This window comes from Bombina bombina, chromosome 7 (genome assembly GCF_027579735.1).
Source record: "Bombina bombina isolate aBomBom1 chromosome 7, aBomBom1.pri, whole genome shotgun sequence".
NCBI lineage: Eukaryota > Metazoa > Chordata > Amphibia > Anura > Bombinatoridae > Bombina > Bombina bombina.
The window spans coordinates 160,358,930-160,380,984 of record NC_069505.1 but is presented as its reverse complement, the minus strand read 5'-3'; the positions used below and the strand labels follow the sequence as shown (position 1 = coordinate 160,380,984).

The following is a 22,055-nucleotide window of genomic DNA, read 5'->3' as shown; positions in this document are numbered from 1 at the left end:
GTAGTCCTGCGTACTAAACCTGGGTTTTTACCTAAGGTTGTTTCTAACAGGAATATCAATCAAGAGATTGTTGTTCCATCATTATGTCCTAATCCTTCTTCAAAGAAGGAACGTCTTTTGCATAATCTAGACGTGGTCCGTGCCCTGAAGTTCTACTTACAGGCAACTAAAGATTTTCGACAAACTTCTTCTCTGTTTGTCGTTTACTCTGGACAGAGGAGAGGTCAAAAGGCTTTGGCTACCTCTCTCTCTTTTTGGCTTCGTAGCATAATACGCTTAGCCTACGAGACTGCTGGACAGCAGCCTCCTGAAAAAATTACAGCTCATTCCACTAGAGCTGTGGCTTCCACCTGGGCCTTTAAGAATGAGGCCTCTGTTGAACAGATTTGCAAGGCTGCAACTTGGTCTTCACTTCATACTTTTTCCAAATTTTACAAATTTGACACTTTTGCTTCTTCGGAGGCTGTTTTTGGGAGAAAGGTTCTACAGGCAGTGGTTCCTTCTGTTTAATGTTCCTGCTTTTTCCCCACCATCATCCGTGTACTTTAGCTTTGGTATTGGTATCCTATAAGTAATGGATGACCCGGGGACTGAACATACTTAACAAGAGAAAACATAATTTATGCTTACCTGATGAATTTATTTCTCTTGTAGTGTGTTCAGTCCACGGCCCGCCCTGTCTTTTTGAGGCAGGTTCTAAATTTTAAATTTATAACTCCAGTCACCACTGCACCCTATAGTTTCTCCTTTCTCGTCTTGTTTCGGTCGAATGACTGGATATGACATGTGAGGGGAGGAGCTATATAGCAGCTCTGCTTGGGTGATCCTCTTGCAACTTCATTTTGGGAAGGAGAATATATCCCATAAGTAATGGATGACCCGTGGACTGAACACACTACAAGAGAAATAAATTTATCACGTAAGCATAAATTATGTTTTTCTGGAGAGACTGTGGTATTTCAGAATTGGCTGACAGTATCCCCATGAGGGAGAGGGTAAGCAGTAATCCTAAAAGATATAGAGTGGTATTACTAAGCTTGCATAAGGGGCTAATAAAAAAATGGTTGACACTGAGTTTGAATGTTTGTGGGCAAACATTTTGTGAACTGGGAGTGCTGATAACGTTTTTAGGGAACTGAAAGTTTATTTCAATAACGTTTTTTTGTGACTTTATTGAGGGTACACTTGGCTTCTGGTTTGGGTTTTAGAACCCACATGGCTAGTTTGGAACCGCTCTGGTGCGGTTCCTTTAGGCTGTAAAAACATTGAGTGAGATGGGCGGGGCCTATTTTCGCGCCTCAGTTGCACAGTTGTAATTGCAGATCAAGCAGCAAGCTCCAACTACGGTGGGCCCTTGTGGAAGTTTTGGGCCAAATCGAAGCTTTAACTCCATTTTTCCAACCCTGAGGGCAGGTAGGCGCCACAGCAGGGCAGTGGCGAGGTGCAGGGGGTGTTTTTGTCAGGATTTAGGCCTATTAACGATCCGGTTTTGCACAGTAAAGGGTTAACTGTTCCTTTCTTTGTGGGGCAATCTCAGCTGCATTATTTGTATATCATATCAAAGGATTGGTGTATTTTAAGGCAGTTTTGCAGAATGTGTGCTTTTTTTTTCTCTTAAAGGCGCAGTACCGTTTTTTTAAGATTATTTTTTCACTAAATAAAGTGTTTTCAAGCTTGTTTGTGGTCATCACTAGCCTGTTCAACATGTCTGACATTGAGGAAAGTCAATGTTCAATGTGTTTAGAAGCCATTGTGGAACCCCCACTTAAAATGTGTCCCTCATGCACTGAAAGGGCAATAAATTGCAAAGAACATATTTTAGCTACTAAAAGTATGTTGCAGGATGATTCTGTCAGAAGAGAATCAGGTTATGCCATCTAATTCTCCCCAAGTGTCACAACCATTAACGCCCGCACAAGCGACGCCAAGTACTTCTAGTGCGTCTAATTCTTTCACCTTGCAAGATATGACCGCAGTTATGAATACTACCCTCACAGAGGTTTTATCTAAGCTGCCTGGGTTGCAGGGGAAGCGCAGTAGGTCTGGTGTGTGAGTAAATGCTGAGCCCTCTGACGCTTTATTAGCCATATCCGATGTACCCTACCAATGTTCTGAGTTGGGGGTGAGGGATTTGCTGTCTGAGGGAGAGATTTCTGATTCAGGAAAGATGTTCCCTCAGACAGACTCAGATATGACGGCTTTTAAATTTAAACTAGAACACCTCCGCTTATTGCTCAGGGAGGTTTTAGCGACTCTGGATGATTGTGACCCTATTTTAGTTCCAGAGAAATTGTGTGAAATGGACAGCTATATAGAGGTTCCTGCCTACACTGATGTTTTTCCGGTCCCTAAGAGGATTTTGGACATTGTTACTAAGGAGTGGGATAGACCAGGTATTCCGTTTTCTCCCCCTCCTACTTTTAAGAAAATGTTTCCCATATCAGACGCCATGCGGGACTCGTGGCAGACGGTCCCTAAGGTGGAGGGAGCTATTTCTACCCTGGCTAAGCGTACAACTATACCTATTGAGGATAGTTTTGCTTTCAAAGATCCTATGTATAAAAATTTAAAGGGTCTATTAAAGAAAATATTTATTCATCAGGGTTTTCTTCTGCAACCTATAGCGTGCTTTGTTCCTGTAACTACTGCAACTGCTTTTTGGTTCGAGGCTCTGGGGGAGGCTCTTCAGGTTGAGACCCCATTGGATGATATTCTGGATAGAATTAGGGCTCTCAAGATAGCTAATTCTTTCATTACAGATGCCGCTTTTCAACTGGCTAAATTAGCGGCAAAGAATTCAGGTTTTGCCTTTTTAGCGCGTAGAGCGTTATGGCTTAATTCCTGTTCTGCTGATGTCATCAAAATCTAAGCTTTTAGCCATCCCTTTCAAAGGTAAGACCCTATTCGGGCCTGAAATGAAAGAGATCATTTCAGACATCACTGGAGGAAAAAGCCATGCCCTTCCTCAGGATAAGACAAATAAGATGAGGACCAAACAAAATAATTTTCTTTCCTTTCGAAACTTCAAAGGTGGTCCCTCTACCTCTTCCCCTGCTGCAAAGCAAGAGGGGAATTTTGCTCAATCCAAGTCGGTCTGGAGACCTAACCAGACTTGGAACAAAGGTGAACAGGCCAAGAAGCCCGCTGCTGCCACCACGACAGCATGAAGGGGTAGCCCCCGATCCGGGACCGGATCTAGTAGGGGGCAGACTTTCTCTCTTTGCTCAGGCTTGGGCAAGAGACGTTCAGGACTCCTGGGCGTTAGAAATCGTAACCAAGGGGGAGATTCCATCTTTCTCAATTGTCTGTAAACCAGACAAAAAGAGAGGCGTTCTTACGCTGTGTAGAAGACCTATATACCATGGGAGTTATCTGCCCAATTCTGAAAACAGAACAGGGGCAGGGGTTTTACTCCAATCCGTTTGTGGTTCCCAAGAAAGAGGGAACCTTCAGACCAATTTTAGATCTCAAGATCCTAAACAAATTCCTCAGAGTCCCATCCTTCAAGATGGAGACCATTCTGACTATTTTACCAATGATCCAGGAGGGTCAATATGTGACCACCGTGGACTTAAAGGATGCGCATCTACACATCCCTATCCACAAAGATCATCACCAGTTCCTCAGGTTCGCCTTCCTGGACAAGCATTACCAGTTTGTGGCTCTTCCCTTCGGGTTGGCCACAGCTCCTAGAATTTTCACGGAAGTGCTAGGGTCCCTTTTGGCGGTTCTCAGGCCGCGGGGCATAGCAGTGGCGCCTTATCTGGACGATATCTTATTTCAGGCGTCAACTTACCAACTAGCCAAATCTCACACGGACATCATGTTGGCTTTTCTAAGATCTCACTGGTGGAAGGTGAACGTAAAAAAGAGTTCAATTATCCCTCTCCCAAGAGTTCCATTCCTGGGAACTCTGATAGATTCAGTGGACATGAAAATTTTTCTGACGGAGGTCAGGAAATCAAATATTTTAACCACCTGCCGAGCTCTTCATTCCATTCCTTGACCGTCAGTGGCTCAGTGTATGGAGGTAATCGGACTAATGGTAGCGGCAATGGACATAGTTCCGTTTGTCGCTTGCATCTCAGACCACTGCAACTATGCATGCTCAATCAGTGGAATGGGGATTATGCGGATTTATCTCCTCGGATAAATCTGGATCAAGAGACCAGAGACTCTCTTCTTTGGTGGTTGTCACAGGATCATCTGTCCCAGGGAATGTGTTTCCGCAGGCCAGCATGGGTCATAGTGACGACGGACGCCAGCCTATTGGGCTGGGGTGCAGTCTGGAACTCCCTGAATGCACAGGGTGTGTGGACTCAGGAGGAGGCTTTCCTCCCAAACAATATTCTAGAACTGAGAGCGATATTCAACGCACTTCAGGCATGGCCTCAGCTGGCTTCGGCCAGATTCATAAGATTCTAGTCGGACAATATCACGACTGTAGCATATATCAATCATCAGGGGGGAACAAAGAGTTCTCTAGCGATGATAGAGGTTACCAAAATAATTTGATGGGCAGAGACTCACTCTTGCCATCTATCAGCAATCTATATCCCAGGAGTAGAGAACTGGGAAGCGGATTTTCTAAGTTGTCAGACTTTTCATCCGGGGGAGTGGGAACTCCATCCGGAGGTGTTTGCACAATTGATTCATCAATGGGGTACACCGGAATTGGAATCTGATGGCGTCTTGTCAGAACGCCATACTTGTTACGGGTCCTGATCAAGGGATCCTCAGGCAGTACTGATAGATGCTCTAGCAGTACCCTGGTCGTTCAACCTGGCTTATGTGTTTCCACCATTTCCTCTCCTTCCTCGTTTAATTGCCAGAATCAAACAGGAGAGAGCTTCAGTGATTTTGATAGCACCTGCGTGGCCATGCAGGACTTGGTATGCAGACTTGGTGGAGATGTCATCTCTTCCACCATGGACTCTGCCACTGAGACAGGACCTTCTGATTCAAGGTCCGTTCCAGCATTCAAATCTAGTTTTTCTGCGGCTGACTGCCTGGAGATTGAACGCTTGGTTTTATCCAAGCGGGGATTCTCTGAGTCGGTCATAGATACCTTGATTCAGGCTCGAAAGCCTGTCACTAGGAAAATTTATCATAAGATATGGCGTAAATATCTTTATTGGTGTGAATCCAAAGGCTACTCATGGAGTAAGATTAGGATTTTGTCCTTTCTCCAAGAAGGATTGGAGAAGGGGCTATCAGCTAGTTCCCTAAAGGGACATATCTGCTTTATCAATTTTACTGCACACGCGTCTAGCAGATGTTCCAGACGTTCAGTCGTTCTGTCAGGCTTTAGTTAGAATCAAGCCTGTGTTTAAACCTGTTGCTCCGCCATGGAGTTTGAATTTAGTTCTTAAAGTTCTTCAAGGGGTTCCGTTTGAACCTATGCATTCCATAGATATTAAGCTTCTATCTTGGAAAGTTCTGTTTTTAGTTGCTATCTCTTCGGCTCGAAGAGTTTCTGAACTATCTGCATTGCAATGCGACTCGCCTTATCTTGTTTTCCATGCTAAGGTGGTTTTGCGTACCAAACCTGGATTCCTTCCTAAGGTTGTTACTAATAAGAATATTAATCAGGAGATTATTGTTCCTTCTCTGTGTCCTAATCCTTCCTCTAAGAAAGAGCGTCTGTTGCACAACTTGGACGTGTTTTGTGCTTTGAAGTTTTACTTGCAAGCGACCAAAGATTTCCGTCAAACATCTTCTTTGTTGTCTATTCTGAAAAACGTAGAGGTCAAAAAGCTACGGCTACCTCTCTTTCTTTTTGGATGAAAAGCATTATCCGTTTGGCATACGAGACTGCTGGACAGCAGCCTCCTGAAAGAATTACAGCTCACTCTACTAGAGCGGTGGCTTCCACATGGGCTTTTAAAAATGATGCTTCTGTTGAACAGATTTGTAAGGCTGCGACTTGGTCTTCGCTTCATACCTTTTCCAAATTTTACAAATTTGATACTTTGGCTTCTTCGGAGGCTATTTTTGGGAGAAAAGTTCTTCAAGCAGTGGTGCCTTCTGTTTAGCCATCTGTCTTGTCCCTCCCGTTCATCCGTGTCCTGTAGCTTTGGTATTGTATCCCACAAGTAAAGGATGAATCTGTGGACTCGTCGTACGAGTCCACGGCCCGCCCTGTCATTTTAAGACAGATTATATTTTTTGATTTTGAACTTCAGTCACCTCTTTACCTTTTAGTTTCTCCTTTTTCTTCCTGTACCTTCGGTCGAATGACTGGGGGGTGGGGCTAAGGGAGGAGCTATATAGACAGCTCTGCTGTGGTGCTCTTTGCCACTTCCTGTTAGCAGGAGGATAATATCCCACAAGTAAAGGATGAATCCGTGGACTCGTCTTATCATAGAAGAAATTAATTTATCAGGTAAGCATAAATTTACTTTTTATAGTGTACAGATAACTTCAATATTCTTTAAAGGGACACTGAAGTGAAAATAAACTTCTATGATTCAGAAAGATCATGCAGTTTTAAAGTGAATGTCAATTTTGATGCTAAAATGCCCGGTTTTTAAAAATTTGATTAATTTATCAACCTTTACATTTCACTCCTGTTGTGAAAAATACTTATCTTTTAATCTTCCCAGCAGCTCCTCTGGCCGTAGCAAGTCATTTCTGACATCAGAAATTATGGATAGGTCATCCTCCAATCACGGCTTCCCCCCCCCAGGGGAATCAGTGTCTGATCCAACTCCATGATTGGAGGAAGCCGGATTCCTTATTTTAGACCCAGGAAGAGGCTTTGCAATTGGTGGAGGATGCTGGAGCTGCTGTGAAAATTAAACGATGAGTTTTTTTTTCTCAACAGGAGTGAAATGTAAATTTTGATGAATTAAAGTGCCCCTGTTTTTAATCAAAGTTTTAAAAAACGCGCACTTTAGCATCAAAATTGACATTCACTTTAAGGAACAAGATCCTACTGAGCATGTGCTCAAGCTCAGAGTATATATATATATATATATATATATATATATATATATATATATATATATATATATATATATATATATATATATATATATATATATATATATATATATATATATATATATATATATATATATATATATATATATATATATATATATATATATATATATATATATATATATATATATATATATATATATATATATATATATATATATATATATATATATATATATATATATATATATATATATATATATATATATATATATATATATATATATATATATATATATATATATATATATATATATATATATATATATATATATATATATATATATATAAGAAATAAAAGAGATCAGCGCTAGAAGTTTATGAGTGTGCTGTTGGTCTTAATATATCTTCCCATCCACTACTGGAAAATATATGTATATGCAGGACCCTTGCTAGTTAAGCATCAAACAGTCTCATTCAGTCAAGTATGGCAAGTCTATGGATGTATATTATTCATTAATATCCACAATGCTAGTTCCTGTGTGCTGTGGAGGAGTAGGCTGCTCGTCTGAGAGAAGAAGAAAGATCCCCCGCAGGGCAAGGTTCCTCTTAGTGATCTAGAAGAGTGTGAGACAAAACAAGCGCCCAGAGGCACACTTCGTGTAGTACTTTTAGATAAATAATTTATACTTTAACAGTTGGAAAAAATCCGCTCTCACCTGGTTCAACCTCAGCTTATGAGGTATGTAATAAGCGCTTCTGTTTGTATACTCAGGTCTCGTATCGTCCTCCTATAGGTCCTCAGGTCTCCAGTTCCTCCTTGGAGTCTGCAGAGTGTTCCTGGAGCTCTGCAGCCTATATTTAGAAGGGGACTAGGGCATAGGAGTACGATAGTGTGTACTGTTTAAAATATACAACTACCAGGTGATAGAGATAAAAACAGGTGTTTATATATATATACACACAAAAAAATAGTTTTTAACAGTGCAAGATAAAAGCCCCTACAGGTATTTCTTTGTAGGAGAAGAGAGAGAAATATTCCACGTTTAGCAGAAAAACACTATAGAGCTGTAGTCATACAAGTGTTACATCCAGCATGCAGTGCTAGAAACACAAGTGACTAAATTGCTCTGATAAATATATAAACAAGTATGGAGCACCAAAGGATATTCGCAGATCTGCTTATATAAGTAGATATTAAAGCAGTCCAATCCTTTATGCAGCTCCGTGTAGATGTATAGGCACAGCGTGCAATGTCACCTATATATATATCTGTCAAGTGATACAAGTACCGGAATATGGGGGAGAAAAACATATTTCTGATTTTTTTTTTTTTTTTTTTTTTCCTGCTTATTTGAAATTCAAAGTCTTTTTATTATGTACTTGTTATGTTATTCCACTGCATTGAGAGTAGTAGATTGTAGTCTGTCACACACCTCAAGTTAGAAAAGGCTGAATACTTACCTGAATCATGGCACCAGTAATTTTGAGAGGTTTTTTTCACTTCTGCCTGTGAAGATATAACTATATGTGGAAAACTTCCTACTGAAAATTTGTTTGCCTTTTTGTGTTGTGCCTCTACATAATGATCAGGGGAGGGGGGATCCCTACACTACGGAAAAACCATAAAAATATAAATTATTTTTAAAAATCCCCTATTAACTGGGTACTGGCAGACAGCATTACGATTTTTCTGCACTGCAGAAAAATAAATACAATTAGTTAAAAAAGAATAGCAAAAAACTTTATATTGGCAGGCTATCTGCCAGTACTTAAAGATTGTCAGGAGTGTTGGAGAGTGAAGTGGGAAATGTCAGGTGGGTGGGTAATCCCTGTATTAAAATACTTATTACCCTTACCAGCTAATTTTAACCCCTGCACTGCCAGGAATTTCTGAAGTGTGGTGCACAGCTGCAATTTGTGGCCTTCTAATTTCTAAAAATTAATTAGAAAGCCATTCATGTCTGCTGTTTCTGAACAAAGGGGACCCCAGATAACCTTTTACAACCATTTGTCTTATGACTACAGTATTTGTGTGTAAATAATTTAATTGAGATTGTTTGTGAAAAAGGTAATTAGCCAGTCTATTCAAAATTAAACTTTCATTATTCAGATTGGGCATGCAATTTTAAACATCTTTCCACTTTACTTTTAGAATGAAATTGTCGTGGTTCTCTTAGTATTCTTTGTTGAAAGCTAAACCTAGGTAGGCTCATATGCTATTTTTTTAAGCCCTTGAAGACCACCTCTTATCTCGGTGCATTTTAGTAGTTTTTACACAGCTAAAAAGTGCTAGTTTGCGTGTGCCATATAGATAATATTATGCTCACTTCCGTGGAGTTATTTATGAGTCAACACTGATTTAGCTAAAATGCAAGTCTGTCAAAAGAACTGGAATAAGGGGGCAATCTGCCAAGATTTAGATACAAGCTAATCAATGAGGTAGAAAGTATATTAATCGTGTTTGTTTATACAAACCTGGGGAATGGGTAATAAAGGGATTATCTATCTTTTTTTTAAGCAATATAAATTCTGGAGTAGACTGTCCCTTTAACAATTTTTTTTAAACATGATTGCATTTGGTGGCAAAACAGTGACATTAAATATACCAAAATGGGCCTAGAGCATTACCCTGGGTTCTCTACTAAAAAAATAAAAAAAATATATATATTTAGTGAAGATTGGATTAGCCATAATAGTCCAGTAGATAAGATGCTCAAATACCAGAGTATTGCCGTATGTAGTGATACCTTTTTTATTGGACTAACATATTTCAAAGACAAGCTTTCAAGAGTTTTCCACCCTTCCTCAGGTCTGAAGCAATAGAAGTATTGCTTCAGACCTGAGGAAGGGAGGAAAACTCTGGAAAGCTTGTCTTTGAAATATTATGTTAGTCCAATAAAAAAGGTATCGCTACATACTGCAATACTCTGGTATTTGAGCATTTTATATATATATATAATTTTTCTGTTTAAATGGAGTGATAGCAAAAATGCTTAAAAATTATTCAGTATTTTGGGCAAGTTACTCTCTGAAATTCCCGGTAGCAAAGGGGTTAATATTAGAAATAAATTGGAAAGATTATTAAAATTAAATGCTGTATCTGAATCGTGAAAGAAAAATGTTGGTTTTCATGTCTCTTTTAAATGGTTTTATGTTGTCTGCTTTGGTGTAAGTTTAAACATATTTTCCAAATGTATTAATTACTTTCCATCTCTTTAGATTTACTTAAGACAGCAAGACAAAACAGCAAGTATTAATCAGAATGTTCGGATTGCAAAAATGTGCTTGATTGATCTTGCGGGCTCTGAACGTGCCAACGCTACTAAGGCAAAAGGGGAACGTTTACGAGAGGGCGCAAACATCAATCGTTCATTATTGGCTCTGGGGAATGTTATAAATGCTCTAGCAGATCCAAAGGTAGGTGCTGATGACTACCGATATGAAGGACTTGCAAGCATGATATTGAAGCTAATAAGTAAAAATGTGCCTCAATGTATATATTTCCAGGTTATATATAAATAGTTGTGCAGCAGAAACCAAAAAATATTGCTATTAACTTACTAAAATTATCGTTTAACTGTTCAGAATTAACAAAATCGGAATCATATTTTAATTTACAGTCTCCTCCTATCTCTGAGGGCAGATGTTTGGAAATGTATTCATGTGATTTGCTGTTTTAGTATCGATCTTTGTTTTTTACCCCTTCCTGCCTGGAGTTATTTGTCTACATAGGAATCATGTGATTTCAATGATGGGATCGGGTCAGGGGGGAGTGGCTATAACGCTAGATCACAGCACAGTGCAGTTAGGACGGCATGGAATGTCCTAACGGCGGGAACTGGCTAACCTGTTTTAGTAAGCTGTTTTTACTAAGAACCCCTCAGGAAGGGTTCTTCCTGTGTAGTTCATAAATCCCTGTCTGCCTCTATGAAACAATGTTTATTTTGTTGTTTGTTTTTTAATTTTAGGTAGACAATTTTTATGTTTTTTTTTTCTAGTTCATCATCCTTTTCTGCTAACATATATTTTTTTTATCCTAATCCAACCTAAACAAAACTGATAGTAATTCTCTTTTTTGACACTATTAAAATTCTGTATTTTTTATTCATTTAATTTTTTTTTAACAATTCTCAGCAACCAAGAACATGAGCAGCACACCTTGCTTAGTGTGTGTGCACATAATGGTGATATTCTTCTTGAAAATATTCTCCTGCATGCCCATAGCACTTTTTGTAAATAAAATTACTTAGTTAGTATTTATTTTGTCCTCTTTTTATGTAATATAACTCTGAAAATGATGGGTTTTCTAAAAAGTACATACCAACATGCTTACTGCATTCTCTACTAAATTTGATTATGAAATAAAATATCACTATTATTTGCAGTTTATCTGAGCATAAGGGCCCATTTTCATTATAGCATATATAACAAATCCAAATACATAATATGCTGTAAGAGATGGTGTCCAAGGTGGCACACAACCAAATTTGCTGACATCTTGCCTCTGGGATACCACCATTCTGTCTGTCTGAGGTTTTATTGGCTGTGGTTATATTTCTCCAACATTGGTGTGTCCGGTCCACGACGTCATCCTTACTTGTGGGAATATTCTCTTCCCCAACAGGAAATGGCAAAGAGCACAGCAAAAGCTGCCCATATAGCCCCTCCTCTGGCTCCGCCCCCAGTCATTCTCTTTGCCGCTCTGAACAAGTAGCATCTCCACGGAGATGGTGAAGAGTATGTGGTGTTTAGTTGTAGTTTTTCATTCTTCTATCAAGAGTTTGTTATTTTAAAATAGTGCCGGTTTGTACTATTTACTCTAAAACAGAAAAGGATTAAGAGTTTTGTTTAAAAGAGGAGTATGATTTTAGCAGCAGTAACTAAAATCTATTGCTGTTCCCACGCAGGACTGTTGAGCCCAGAGAACTTCAGTTGGGGGGAACAGTTTGCAGACTCTTCTGCTCAAGGTATGACTAGTCCATTTTCTAACAAGATTTAGTAATGCTAGATTTTCCCTCTTTGGGATTGGTAAGCCATTTTCTTAGACTCATAACAGAATGAAGGCTTATTAATGGGCTATATACTGGTTGACACTATTGTGGGCTAAATCGATTGATTTATTTGATATTTATATGTGGTTTGAAGTGTTTTAAAACTTGAAAATACTTTGGCAACGTTTTTAAGCGCCAGGCAGTCATTAGACACCTTTTTCCAGTCAGGAAAGGCCTTTCACTCTAGTAGGCAGAGCCTCATTTTCGCGCCTTAATTGCGCAGTTTCTTCTGGATGCAGTGCATGCAGCTTCATGTGAAAGGGTCTGGTGGTCATTAAAAACGTTTCTGGAAGGCTTATTTCGGTGGCGAATAACCCCCAAGGACAGGTGAAGCCGCAGCAAACGCTGTGGCTGGGACTGTAGTGGGTTTAAAATTGTTAATTTGATAAAATAGCTCCGGTTTCATCATTTAAGGGGTTACAAAATTGGTGTGCAATACTTTCAAAGCATTAAGACACTAGGGTGCAAATTTGGTAAGGATCGGATATTTCCTTCATAGTTTTTCACACATTCAGAAATAAAGTGTGCTCTGTTTAACATTTAAAGAGACAGTAACGGTTTTGTTTAAAAATGGTTTTATTGCATTATTAGCCTGTATAAGCCTATCTAACATGTCTGTACCTTCAGATAGAACATGTTCTGTATGTATGGAGGCCAAGGTGGTCGCCCCTTCAAATGTATGTGAAAATTGTGCCATGGCGTCCAAACAAAGTAAGGACAGTACTTTCACATTTAATAAGGTTGCCCAAGATGATTCCTCAAATGAAGGTAGTGGGGGTAGTTCACCATCCTCTCCTTCTGTGTCAATACCAGTTAGGCCCGCGCAGACGACACCTAGTACATCTAGCGCGCCAATGCTTGTTACTATGCAACAATTAACGGCAGTAATGGATAATTCTATAGCTAATATTTTAACCAAAATGCCAGCATTTCAAAGAAAGCGTGATTGCTCAGTTTTAAATACAGTGGAAGAGCAAGAGTGCGCTGACGATAATTTATCTGTCATACCCTCACACCAGTCTGAATTGGCAGTGAGGGAGGGTTTGTCGGAGGGAGAAATTTCTGATTCAGGAAAAGTTTCTCAACAGGCAGATCCTGATGTTGTGACGTTTAAATTTAAGTTAGAGCATCTCCGCGCCTTACTTAAGGAGGTACTAACTACTCTGGATGATTGTGACTCTTTCGTCATTCCAGAAAAATTGTTTAAAATGGACAAATTCCTAGAGGTCCCTGTGCACCCTGATGCCTTTCCGATACCTAAAAGGGTGGCGGACATAGTGACTAAGGAGTGGGAGAAACCAGGCATACCTTTTGTTCCACCTCCTATATTTAAGAAAATGTTCCCCATGGTCGACCCAAGGAAGGACACATGGCAAACAGTCCCTAAGGTTGAGGGGGCAGTTTCTACGCTAGCCAATCGCACGACTATTCCCATTGAGGACAATTGTTCTTTCAAAGATCCTATGGATAAAAAATTGGAGGGTTTGCTTAAAAAGATTTTTGTTCAGCAACGTTTCCTCCTCCAACCAATTTCGTGCATTATTCCTGTCACTACGGCGGCGTGTTTTTGGTTCGATGAACTAGAAAAGTCGCTCAATAAGGAGACTCCATATGAGGAAGTCATGGACAGAATTCACGCACTTAAGTTAGCTAATTCCTTTATTTTAGATGCCGCTTTGCAATTGGCGAGGTTAGTGGCAAAAAATTCAGGTTTTGCAATTGTGGCGCGCAGAGCGCTCTGGCTAAAGTCTTGGTCGGCGGATGTGTCTTCCAAGACAAAATTGCTTAATATTCCTTTCAAAGGTAAGACCCTTTTTGGGCCAGAATTGAAGGAGATTATTTCAGACATCACTGGGGGAAAGGGCCATGTCCTCCCACAGGATAGGCCTTTTAAGGCTAAGAATAAATCCAATTTCTCCTGTTAAGTGTGATCAGTCCACGGGTCATCATTACTTCTGGGATATTAACTCCTCCCCAACAGGAAGTGCAAGAGGATCACCCAGCAGAGCTGCTATATAGCTCCTCCCCTCTACGTCACACCCAGTCATTCTCTTGCACCCAACTTATAGATAGGATGTGTGAGAGGACTGTGGTGATTTTACTTAGTTTTTATAACTTCAATCAAAAGTTTGTTATTTTAAAACAGCACCGGAGTGTGTTGTTCCTTCTCAGGGAGAATTGGAAGAAGAGTCTACCTGAGTTTTTCTGTATGATTTTAGTTAAGATCATGTTGCTGTTCTCGGCCATCTGAGGAGTGAGGTAAACTTCAGATCAGGGGACAGCGGGCAGGTTCACCTGCAAAGAGGTATGTAGCAGCATATTATTTTCTGAGAATGGAATTGACTAGAAAATACTGCAAATACCTATATAAAGTAAGTTCAGCCTTAAATGCAGTAGTAGCAACTGGTATCAGGCTGTCATGTATGTATATTTTCACTTCAGTATTCTGGGGAATGGCATTTCACTGAAATAATACTGTTTATATAAAGCTTTAGCCTATTTTGCAGTAAAAACGGCTTGCAGCAGGCTTTTTATGACATACATTTATTGATGTTAAACGTTTTTTGCTGGCATGTGAAATCGTTTATATTTCTGAGGTACTGGGTGAAAACTTATTTGGGCATTAGTCTAATCCACTTGGCGGGCATTTTGTTTGATTTATGACAGTTTACTGATCTCCCTCACTGTTGTGTGTGAGGGGGAGGGGCTGAATTTGGCGCTTTTACTACGCATCAAAAATTCAGTCACAAGTCTGTTCTTCCCTGCATGATCCGGTTCGTCTCTACAGAGCTCAGGGGTCTTCAAAAGTTATTTTGAGGGAGGTAATCACTCACAGCAGACCTGTGAGATTGTGCTTGACTGTGATAAAAAATGTTACATTCTGTACCTTTTTTCTGCTGTTAAAGGGCTAGTTATCCATTACTAATGGGAGCAATCCTTTGCTAAAATTGTATTTTTACTGAGAAAAAAGTTTGTTTTCATAAAATTATCTGTTTTATTGTACTCAACTGTCATATCTTTCTGTGCTTCTTAAAGGCACAGTGCGTCTTTTTCATACTATATATAAAAGTGAATTGAAAAGTATTTCCAAGTTTGCTGGTTATTTGCTAGTGTGTTAAACATGTCTGACTCAGAGGAATATCTCTGTGCTATATGTGCTAAAGCCAAAGTGGAGCCCAATAGAAATTTATGTACTAATTGTATTGATGCTACTTTAAATAAAAGTCAATCTGTACAAATTGAACAGCATTCACCAGACAACGAGAGGAAAGTTATGCCGACTAACTCCCCTCACGTGTCAGTACCTGCATCTCCCGCTCGGGAGGTGCGTGATATGGTAACGCCGAGTACTTCAGGGCGGCCATTACAAATCACATTGCAGGACATGGCTAATGTTATGACTGAAGTTTTGTCTAAATTACCAGAACTTAGAGGGAAGCGTGATCACTCTGGGGTGAGAACAGAGTGCGCTGATAATAATAGGGCCATGTCAGATACTGCGTCACAGTATGCAGAACATGAGGACGGAGAGCTTCATTCTGCAGGTGACGGTTCTGATCCCATTAGAGTGGATTCAGACATTTCTAATTTTAAGTTTAAGCTTGAAAACCTCCGCGTACTGTTAGGGGAGGTATTAGCGGCTCTGAATGATTGTAACACCGTTGCAATTCCAGAGAAATTATGTAGGCTGGATAGATGCTATGCGGTACCGGCGAGTACTGACGTATTTCCTATACCTAAGAGGCTTACAGAGATAATTACTAAGGAGTGGGATAGGCCCGGTGTGCCCTTTTCCCCCCCTCCTGTATTTAGAAAAATGTTTCCAATAGACGCCACCACACGGGACTTATGGCAGACGATCCCTAAGGTGGAGGGAGCGGTTTCGACGCTGGCTAAGCGTACCACTATCCCGGTGGAGGATAGCTGTGCTTTTTCTGATCCAATGGATAAAAAATTAGAAGGTTACCTTAAGAAAATGTTTGTTCAACAAGGTTTTATATTGCAACCTCTTGCATGTATTGCGTCTGTCACGGCCGCATCAGCCTTTTGGTCCGAGTCCCTGGAAGAGACTCTTGACTCAATAACTATAGAGGAAATTTCAAACAAGCTTAAAACACTTAAGCTAGCTAATTCATTTGTTTCAGATGCCGTTGTACATTTAACTAAACTTACGGATAAGAATTCCGGATTCGCCATTCAGGCACGCAGAGCACTGTGGCTAAAATCCTGGTCAGCTGATGTTACTTCTAAATTTAAGTTGCTCAACATACCTTTCAAAGGGCAGACCTTATTCGGGCCCAGTTTGAAGGAAATTATCGCTGACATTACAGGAGGTAAAGGCCACGCCCTGCCTCAAGACAGAGCCAAGCCGAAGGCTAGACAGTCTAATTTTCGTTCCTTTCGTAATTTCAAGACAGGAGCAGCATCAACTTCCTCTGCACCAAAACAGGAAGGAGCTGTTGCTCGCTTCAGACAAGGCTGGAGACCTAACCAGTCCTGGAACAAGGGCAAGCAGGCCAGAAAACCTGCTGCTGCCCCTAAGACAGCATGAATTGAGGGCCCCCGATCCGGGAACGGATCTAGTGGGGGGCAGACTTTCTCTCTTCGCCCAGGCTTGGGCAAGAGATGTCCAGGATCCCTGGGCGTTAGAGATCATATCTCAGGGATATCTTCTGGACTTCAAATCCTCTCCCCCAAAAGGGAGATTTCATCTTTCAAGGTTGTCAACAAACCAGATAAAGAAAGAGGCGTTTCTACGCTGTGTACAAGATCTTTTACTAATGGGAGTGATCCATCCGGTTCCGCGGTCGGAACACGGACAGGGGTTTTACTCAAATCTGTTTGTGGTTCCCAAGAAAGAAGGAACCTTCAGACCAATCTTGGATTTAAAGATCCTAAACAAATTCCTAAGAGTTCCATCGTTCAAAATGGAAACTATTCGGACAATCCTACCCATGATCCAAAAGGGTCAGTACATGACCACAGTGGATTTAAAGGATGCTTACCTTCACATACCGATTCACAGAGATCATTTCCGGTATCTAAGGTTTGCCTTCCTAGACAAGCATTACCAGTTTGTAGCTCTTCCATTCGGGTTGGCTACGGCTCCAAGAATCTTCACAAAGGTTCTGGGGGCTCTTCTGGCGGTACTAAGACCGCGAGGAATCTCGGTAGCTCCATACCTAGACGACATTCTGATTCAAGCTTCAAGCTTTCAAACTGCCAAGTCTCATACAGAGTTTGTACTGGCATTTCTAAGATCGCATGGGTGGAAGGTAAACGAAAAGAAGAGTTCTCTCGTTCCACTCACAACAGTTCCCTTCTTGGGGACTCTTATAGATTCTGTAGAAATGAAGATTTACCTGACAGAAGACAGGTTAACAAAACTTCAAAACGCCTGCCGTGTCCTTCATTCCATTCATCACCCGTCAGTGGCTCAATGTATGGAGGTGATCGGCTTAATGGTAGCGGCAATGGACATAGTCCCCTTTGCACGCCTACACCTCAGACCGCTGCAATTATGCATGCTAAGTCAGTGGAATGGGGATTACTCAGATTTGTCCCCCACTCTGAATCTGGATCAAGAGACCAGAAATTCTCTTCTGTGGTGGCTTTATCGGCCACATCTGTCCAAGGGGATGCCATTCAGCAGGCCAAATTGGACAATTGTAACAACAGACGCCAGCCTGTTAGGTTGGGGCGCTGTCTGGAATTCCCTGAAGGCTCAGGGATCATGGACTCAGGAGGAGAGTCTCCTGCCAATAAACATTCTGGAATTGAGAGCAGTTCTCAATGCCCTTCTGGCTTGGCCCCAGTTAACAACTCGGGGGTTCATCAGATTTCAGTCGGACAACATCACGACTGTAGCTTACATCAACCATCAAGGAGGGACAAGAAGCTCCCTAGCGATGATGGAAGTATCAAAGATAATTCGTTGGGCAGAGTCTCACTCTTGCCATCTCTCAGAAATCCACATTCCGGGAGTGGAGAACTGGGAGGCGGATTTCCTAAGTCGTCAGACTTTTCATCCGGGGGAGTGGGAACTTCATCCGGAGGTCTTTGCCCAAATACTTCGACGTTGGGGCAAACCAGAGATAGATCTCATGGCGTCTCGACAGAACGCCAAGCTTCCTCGTTACGGGTCCAGATCCAGGGATCCGGGAGCGGCCCTAGTAGATGCTTTGACAGCACCTTGGACCTTCGGGAGAGCTTATGTGTTTCCACCCTTTCCGATGCTTCCTCGATTGATCGCCAGAATCAAACAGGAGAGAGCATCAGTAATTCTAATAGCGCCTGCGTGGCCTCGCAGGACCTGGTATGCAGATCTAGTGGACATGTCATCCTGTCCACCTTGGTCTCTGCCTCTGAGACAGGACCTTCTGATTCAGGGTCCTTTCAAACATCAAAATCTAATTTCTCTGAAGCTGACTGCCTGGAGATTGAACTCTTGATTTTATCAAAACGTGGATTCTCTGAGTCAGTAATTGATACCCTGATACAGGCTAGGAAGCCTGTTACCAGAAAGATTTATCATAAAATATGGCGTAAATACCTATATTGGTGCGAATCCAAAGGTTACTCTTGGAGTAAGGTTAGGATTCCTAGGATATTGTCTTTTCTACAAGAGGGTTTAGAAAAGGGCTTATCCGCTAGTTCTTTAAAGGGACAGATCTCAGCTCTGTCCATTTTGTTACACAAACGTCTGTCAGAAGTTCCAGACGTTCAGGCTTTTTGTCAGGCTTTGGCCAGGATTAAGCCTGTGTTTAAAAATGTTGCTCCGCCATGGAGTTTAAACCTTGTTCTTAACGTTTTACAGGGCGTTCCGTTTGAACCCCTTCATTCCGTTGATATAAAATTGTTATCTTGGAAAGTTCTATTTTTAATGGCTATTTCCTCGGCTCGAAGAGTCTCTGAGTTATCAGCCTTACATTGTGATTCTCCTTATCTGATTTTTCACTCGGATAAGGTAGTTCTGCGTACTAAACCTGGGTTCTTACCTAAGGTAGTCACTAACAGGAATATCAATCAGGAGATTGTTGTTCCATCCTTGTGTCCTAATCCTTCCTCAAAGAAGGAACGACTTCTGCACAATCTAGATGTAGTTCATGCCTTAAAATTTTATTTACAGGCAACTAAAGATTTTCGACAAACATCTTCACTGTTTGTCGTTTACTCTGGTCAGAGGAGAGGTCAAAAAGCTTCGGCTACCTCTCTTTCTTTTTGGCTTCATAGCATAATACGTTTAGCCTATGAGACTGCTGGACAGCAGCCTCCTGAAAGAATTACAGCTCATTCCACTAGAGCTGTGGCTTCCACTTAGGCCTTTAAGAATGAGGCCTCTGTTGAACAGATTTGCAAGGCTGCAACTTGGTCTTCGCTTCATTCTTTTTCCAAATTTTACAAATTTGACACTTTTGCTTCTTCGGAGGCTGTTTTTGGGAGAAAGGTTCTACAGGCAGTGGTTCCTTCTGTATAAAGATCCTGCCTATCCCTCCCGTCATCCGTGTACTTTTGCTTTGGTATTGGTATCCCAGAAGTAATGATGACCCGTGGACTGATCACACTTAACAGGAGAAAACATAATTTATGCTTACCTGATAAATTCCTTTCTCCTGTAGTGTGATCAGTCCACGGCCCGCCCTGTTTTTTATGGCAGGTCTAAATTTTTAAATTATACTCCAGTCACCACTGCACCCTTTAGCTTCTCCTTTCTCGTTGGTTCTTGGTCGAATGACTGGGTGTGACGTAGAGGGGAGGAGCTATATAGCAGCTCTGCTGGGTGATCCTCTTGCACTTCCTGTTGGGGAGGAGTTAATATCCCAGAAGTAATGATGACCCGTGGACTGATCACACTACAGGAGAAAGGAATTTATCAGGTAAGCATAAATTATGTTTTTTGTTCCTTTCGTAACTTCAGGAACGGACCGTCTCCTAACTCTGCAGCCTCTAGACAAGAGGGTAACGCTTCCCAGGCTAAGCCAGCTTGGAAACCAATGCAAGGCTGGAACAAGGGTAAACAGGCCAAGAAGCCTGCTGCTGCTACCAAGACAGCATGAAGGGGTAGCCCCCGATCCGGGACCGAATCTAGTAGGGGGCAGACTTTCTCTCTTAGCTCAGGCTTGGGCAAGAGATGTTCCGGATCCCTGGGCGCTAGAAATAGTCTCTCAGGGTTATCTTCTAGAATTCAAGGAACTTCCTCCAAGGGGAAGGTTCCACATGTCTCGCTTATTTTCAGACCAGATAAAGAGACAGGCATTCTTACATTGCGTAGGAGATCTATTAAAGATGGGAGTGATACACCCTGTTCCAACAGTGGAACATGGTCAGGGGTTTTACTCAAACCTGTTTGTAGTTCCCAAAAAAGAGGGAACTTTCAGACTAATTCTGGATCTAAAAATTCTAAACAAATTCCTCAGAGTTCCATCGTTCAAAATCGAAACCATTCGAACGATTTTACCAACAATCCAGGAGGGTCAATTCATGACTACCGTGGATTTAAAGGATGCGTACCTACATATTCCTATCCACAAAGATCATCATCAGTTCCTAAGGTTCGCCTTTCTGGACAAACATTACCAGTTTGTGGCTCTTCCGTTCGGTTTAGCCACTGCTCCCAGAATTTTCACAAAGGTGCTAGGGTCCCTTCTAGCGATTCTAAGACCGAGGGGCATTGCAGTGGCACCTTACCTAGACAACATCCTAATCCAAGCGTCGTCCCTTTCCAGATCAAGGGCTCATACAGACATTGTATTAGCTTTTCTCAGGTCTCACAGGTGGAAGGTGAACGTGGAAAAGAGTTCCCTGTCCCCGTCTACAAGGGTTCCCTTTCTGGGAACAATAATAGATTCTGTAGAAATGAAGATTTTTCTGACAGAGGTCAGAAAATTAAAGCTTCTAAACGCTTGTCAAGTTCTTCAATCTACTCCTCAGCCTTCCATAGCTCAGTGCATGGAAGTAATAGGTCTAATGGTGGCAGCAATGGACGTGGTTCCTTTTGCTCGAATTCATCTAAGACCATTGCAACTGTGCATGCTCAGACAGTGGAATGGGGATTATGCAGACTTGTCTCCCCAGATTCAAGTAGACCAGTTAACCAGAGACTCACTCCGTTGGTGGTTGACTCAGGATCACCTGTCTCAGGGAATGAGTTTCTGCAGACCAGAGTGGGTCATTGTCACGACCGACGCCAGTCTATTAGGCTGGGGCGCGGTCTGGGACTCCCTGAAAGCTCAGGGTCTATGGTCTCGGGAAGAGTCTCTGCTCCTGATAAACATCCTGGAACTGAGAGTGATATTCAATGCGCTCCGGGCTTGGCCTCAATTAGCGAAGGGCAGATTCATAAGATTCCAGTCAGACAACATGACGACTGTAGCTTACATCAACCATCAGGGAGGAACAAAGAGTTCCTTGGCGATGAGAGAGGTATCCAAGATCATCAAATGGGCGGAGGATCACTCCTGCCATCTATCTGCAATTCACATCCCAGGAGTAGACAACTGGGAGGCGGATTATTTGAGTCATCAGACTTTCCATCCGGGGGAGTGGGAACTCCACCCGGAGGTCTTTGCCCAGTTAACTCCATTATGGGGCATTCCAGACATGGATCTGATGGCGTCTCGTCAGAACTTCAAGGTTCCTTACTACGGGTCCAGATCCAGGGATCCCAAGGCGACTCTGGTGGATGCATTAGTGGCGCCTTGGTCCTTCAACCTAGCTTATGTGTTTCCACCGTTTCCTCTCCTTCCCAGGCTCGTAGCCAGGATCAAACAGGAGAAGGCCTCAGTGATTCTGATAGCTCCTGCGTAGCCACGCAGGACTTGGTATGCAGACCTGGTGAATATGTCATCGGCTCCACCATGGAAGCTACCTTTGAGACAGGATCTTCTAGTACAAGGTCCGTTCGAACATCCAAATCTAGTTTCTCTGCAGCTGACTGCTTGAAAATTGAACGCTTGATTTTATCCAAGCGTGGGTTTTCTGGTCCAAGCCAGAAAACCTGTGACTAGAAAGATTTACCATAAAATATGGAAAAAATATATCTGTTGGTGTGAATCC

At 41.7% G+C, this 22,055-nt stretch overlaps 1 protein-coding gene across 1 annotated transcript in view; it reads left to right on the top strand.

The window, feature by feature from the left end:
- Positions 1-22,055, top strand: part of KIF18A (kinesin family member 18A) — a 442,588-nt gene that overhangs the window by 56,274 nt on the left and 364,259 nt on the right. The window contains exon 5 of the mRNA XM_053720394.1: positions 10,168-10,365. Within this exon, the coding sequence (XP_053576369.1) occupies positions 10,168-10,365 (198 nt within the window). The remainder of the gene's footprint in view (positions 1-10,167; positions 10,366-22,055) is intronic.